The 5,148-nt window shown below is 33.3% G+C and overlaps 1 protein-coding gene across 1 annotated transcript in view; it reads left to right on the top strand.

The window, feature by feature from the left end:
- The window catches only part of LOC110032182 (DNA-directed RNA polymerase V subunit 5A-like), a 46,680-nt gene that overhangs the window by 8,444 nt on the left and 33,088 nt on the right, over positions 1 to 5,148 (top strand). The window contains exon 2 of the mRNA XM_020735719.1: positions 848 to 1,024. Coding sequence (XP_020591378.1) covers positions 848 to 1,024 — 177 coding nt within the window. The remainder of the gene's footprint in view (positions 1 to 847; positions 1,025 to 5,148) is intronic.

The following is a 5,148-nucleotide window of genomic DNA, read 5'->3' as shown; positions in this document are numbered from 1 at the left end:
GGGGGGGGATTTGGGGGGAAGGGGTATTAGATTGTGTTAAATATGGCTAGCTCAAATGTCAATTTAATTTTATTGAGCTTTATCTATATTGACTTTGGCTATTCTTGTCATTGACTTAAGGATGATGACGATTTTGAGAGATGGTGAAGGTGATTATCTAAAATTTAAGACAAACCTCTATAATATACATGATTGCAAGATAATGTAGGGTTAACATTTCATATTATATGCAATTATATAGAGTTTATCTCAGCCACCCCTAACCCCAAGGTTTCTCCACAGTTTGAAATAGAAATATTGACTACCCTAACTCTTTTACTTAGGCGTGAGAAAAATGAATCTATCAATTAAACACTGACTAGGGTTACAACATGATGTTTGGAAGACCAAGGGTTTGTTTGAGGTAGCTGTGAATGTGTTGCAGAAGAAACTACTATTCAAGAAGCTGCAGTAACTATTCTAATTTTTTTTTAATTTCAAAATGTCAGATCGCAGCTTTCTAGCAGCCACCATATTTAGTCAGGTCAGGTTGTAAGATACAATTTTCCCACCACCATAGTATTTTGAGAAAGCAACTAAATGTAGTTTTGCCAAACACATAAGTAGTGTGGTGTGAACCGCACCACACCTCTACCACCATTCCAAACCCCTAAGTTTGAGAGAAGACCTTGAGTTTTATTACCAATTTGCTTATAGCAGCACATACGAGTTTTCTTTATTATTTTGCATTTCTGAGTTTGAGTTCTCTTTAGCATGCTTCAAACAACTAATGCATATGGGTCTCAAGACTTCAACCACTCTATTCGATGCATTATTCTAAAGATGAAAGCTTGATCTTTCATTTCAGATACTTGTTATCTTCTGCGGACCTGAACCTGTCAAGTTGGCAACCGTACAAGCTATTTTCAACCAGTTTGGCAAAGAAAAATTGTACAGGATGATAATAGTATTTCAAAACAAAACTACTTCCAAGGCACGAGACTGCACTGAAAATTTTCCACTGTACAAAGTTGAGACATTTCAAGTAAGTTACAAGGCACATCATTATGCTTGTTTACCAATCTTCAACATACTATGAGTTAAAGTCTAATTAACGAACATCATATGAATGTGTAACAGATTTGTTGTTGACATTATTAATTATATTTTGATATACCATGAGATTTAGAACAAATGGAAACTTTAGCTTATTTCTGCAATTATTTCATTTGCACATGCATCCTTCAAAGTTCTTGCTCAAAATTATATGATTTCCTCGGTAACAACCCTTTAACAGGCTGCAAATTTTTTACTCTTATGTTGATGTGGCGCTTTTTTTCTTAGTTTGTTGTCGATTAAATATTATTTGAAATTTAACTTTGTGAAATTCTGATTTCTACTTAATTATCACCAGCTCCTACCCAAGCTTAAACATGCGATTTACTTGTTATTCCTTTAATGCAAATCTTCCATACCTGACTTATTTTGATGGAATGCAACTTTATGAAATCCCCTTATTTATTCCTAGGCTGAATATTTTCATGTGCTCACATGGCTTGATTGACGCTGATAGAAGCAAGTGGCCATATTGAACCAAAGCCAAAGGAAAATATGAGAGCTTTGTTCTATTGACACACAGGTGTATTTTTGTGATCACTTTCAATAAGGAGTATGTTATCAATATGGACTACCATGATAATATACCTGAATGAATAATATCTGTTGAAGATGAAGATGGAATGATTTATTGAACTGCTAAGAAAGCCAACCTCTGTAGCAACCTTGCAAAATTTCTTGAACTAAGCTTGAGGAATTTGCTTAAGTTCATATATGGATTTATTTAGCTTGCATATTTTGTTCTTCTTCTGGGCAACACACCCATGATATTGAGGTTGAGGAAAATATTTTTTATATCCATTTGTAGCAAGAGAAGACCTTGATTGATGGCAATAGAAAAAAAGAATTTCGACAAAGTTGAGTCAGGCATCCTGGGAGTGTGAACATAGTTGATCCCACTGATTTGATTGAACCCTTTAGGAGTAAAACTAGTCTTGTACCTAATAATGTTTCCATTTGGAGGAAACTTGATGGTGTATATCTATCATCATGTTATTGATTTAATGTCAATAGGACTTGTAGCATGATCTCATGTTCATCAATTAAGCAAAGAAACCATTTTAGTATACATAGCTTGTTTCTATCAAATATCTTGTAATGCTTTATGTTAGAAAGAATTGACAAAGGCATATAAAAATGGTAGGATATATTCAGTAAATAATTCCATGATGAACAGAAATTGATTGGAATTAATATTACATATGTTACAAGGCATTATCAATTTGTCATCTCTTTGAGTCTTAATTATGGCATAAAATTGAACTTTAATTTTCTGAGAAAATGTGTAAAATATAGATAGACATATAATCATTATTTGGGTAAGTAAACCCAAGTAGTATTATGATGATCATTAGTAAAGGTAACAAAATGTTTAAAACCTAGATGGATAATGACAGGACTCAAACCCTAAAATGTTCAAATGGACTACTCCCTCCTTCCCACCTCTCATAGTAGTAAAAGAAATCTCTCAAGGCCACACGATCTACGAGAGAGAAACCAAGCTTTGTTGGCACACTGTTTCGACCCTCCACACTTGCTTCCATGCTCATCTCTACATGAAATTTTGTACATGTATCCGTATGCACTAGTTCCAATTGGCAAGCATGTGTGGGTTCCATTCAATACTTTTGTATAGCTACACTCATTTGGGACACAGGACATCTAGTTGCGAGGGGTCTCCTACTCGTCCTTCTTTTGAAGCTTTCTTTGTGGTTATTTCTATCCTTCTAGGTTAGGGCTCGCTGCACATTTCCCCTCTTTGACCTCTATCTTTAAGTTGGTCTTCTCTTTCCCCATTTTGAGTTTATTCCCATCGTTTCCTCACTTATTTTGGGCTGCTCATCTCAGCTTTCCTTCTCTTTCTACATATGCTCACTTGTATCTTTCTTTGCAGGAACATAGGTTATGGCATCTCCTTTGATCCACCTTAGGCCCCTTCTTTGATGGTTTTGATCATTTATGAGATTCCTCCACCTTTGTCTTCTAGGACTCTAGTGGTGTCTTCTAACCCACCTTTGGTCATGTGCGAGGTTCTTTTGTCTTTTGCCTGTATTTCTCACTCCTTTGCTAATGTGGTGAGTGGGTTGCCGAATTTGGGTTAAATTCAATCCTCACTATTCTTTCATCAAGCTGAAGATCCTCATTTACATAAGAAAGTTTCTTTTCAAGACAAACTTGTACTTTTTTTCATTGATATTGAGATCCAAACTTGCTTGATCGTTCTCTTTCACTATTGTTGGAGTTTTCTCTTTGGGTCGTCTCAATATGGATATTATTACAAATTTATGTTAGATTTGTAGTTGATTAGTAAATTTTTATTTGATCTTTTTTATCATCATCATATTGTTGTCAAACATTTTTTGGATTCATATTGCACTTGAATCATGTCTTGCCATACATACCATGCAAGGTACTTGCTGATGCGGATGCTGAATCGCTTTGGGTGACTTTTCTTGTTTACATTTATATTATTTTGATCAATCAACTTTATAGTCAATGGGATCAATTTTTGGCAATCCTTTGGACTATTGTCTATCTTTCTGGGCAGTCAGTGGTTGGAGTTTTCGTGAAATTGGATATTGCCTCTTCTTAACAAGGAGTAGATTGGTTCTTTGTCTTATAATTATAATTTAAAGGCTTCTGCTAGTTTCACTTTTTTTGTAAGATCTTTGGCTACATTCACTCTGAGTGCTTCGAGGCCCATTTGGATTTAATAAAATCATCATTTGTTGAAGATCACTAAGTTCACCAAAATGTTCATGGTATCCCTTCTCCTTTAATGCTTATTGCTTCATCAGTGGCAACTTGTTCCCAAAATAAGGGACAATTGATTTTTTTAAAGCGGCATCTGATGTGCTTGCCCTTACTATTTCTTTTGTTTTAGCTTCTACATCCCGTGCAACTAATGTGGATATTGATTTACCAGTTTTAGAGGTTCTCTCTCATATCAGAGTTGGATGGTTCTAGTGGATTTTAAAATATAAGATAAAAAACAAGCTTGTTAAGTTTGCTTCTTTCTTAGTATTTTATAAGCCTACTGTAGCTTTTTGGCTTTATACTTTCCCTTTTAGTTAATTATCCTATTTTAAAAAAAAAAAGGGTTTCTTTGTATTTTTGCTCTTTGTTTGAGTTGTGATCTTATATATCAATGTCACTATATCTATATAGTTATTGTTAATTATATTAGATTTCCTGCATATTTGTATGCAACATATTAGTTACTTAGATATTGAAACAAAAAAAATAAAACAAATGAAAAATTTGTTTTTACAAAAAATACTTTTATCTTGTTCGGATAGTGATGAACATATCCTGAAGAGTGATCAAGCCTAATTGAATACTATTTTAGATCTGTTGTTTAGCTTATCCGATAAATTGTATCATTGTCAGTTTAAGATTATTAATAGTTTGCTTTCTATATGTGAAAAAAAACAATGAAAAAAATAGTCTTTTGAAAACCTTGATAGATTAGGTTAGTGTCGGCCGTTTTATTGTTCAACTTAACTTTCGTAGTTTGAAAAGGTGATGATTTTGTGATTTTGAAAATAATTTAAATATAAATATAATTTTTTTAAAGAAGTAACATTTTAATTTTTAAAATAAGTGAGACCAAATGAGTCTCACATTTTTAAATAGTTTAGATGATTTAATACAATACTACAAGCAATACATTTATCCCGAAGAATAAATATATTACTTGTAATAGGGATTTAATCATCTAGACTAAACAATTTGTGACATCCGTTTGGTCTGCGAAATATTTTTATAAAAAGGCCAACAAGTTCCCCTATCTAACATAAAAATTAGATAGGGTTTATTTTTTCTAGGTTCCTGGTTCCCTATAGAGGCAAACCCCTATAGTTAATTATATCTTAAATAACTAGGAGTCATTTAAGAAAACTCTCGATTAAGATCAGGTGGTTTTGCTTTCAAGATTTCAAAGTTTAGGTTTTCACGATTGGACATAAGAAAGTCAAATGGGAATGGCTCAAAATGTGAACAATTATTTAAGGAATCCAAATAGAAGAAAAGTAGGGGATATCACAGATCTAG

This window comes from Phalaenopsis equestris, unplaced genomic scaffold (assembly GCF_001263595.1).
Source record: "Phalaenopsis equestris unplaced genomic scaffold, ASM126359v1 Scaffold000882, whole genome shotgun sequence".
NCBI lineage: Eukaryota > Viridiplantae > Streptophyta > Magnoliopsida > Asparagales > Orchidaceae > Phalaenopsis > Phalaenopsis equestris.
This window is presented reverse-complemented; position numbering and strand designations above follow the sequence as displayed.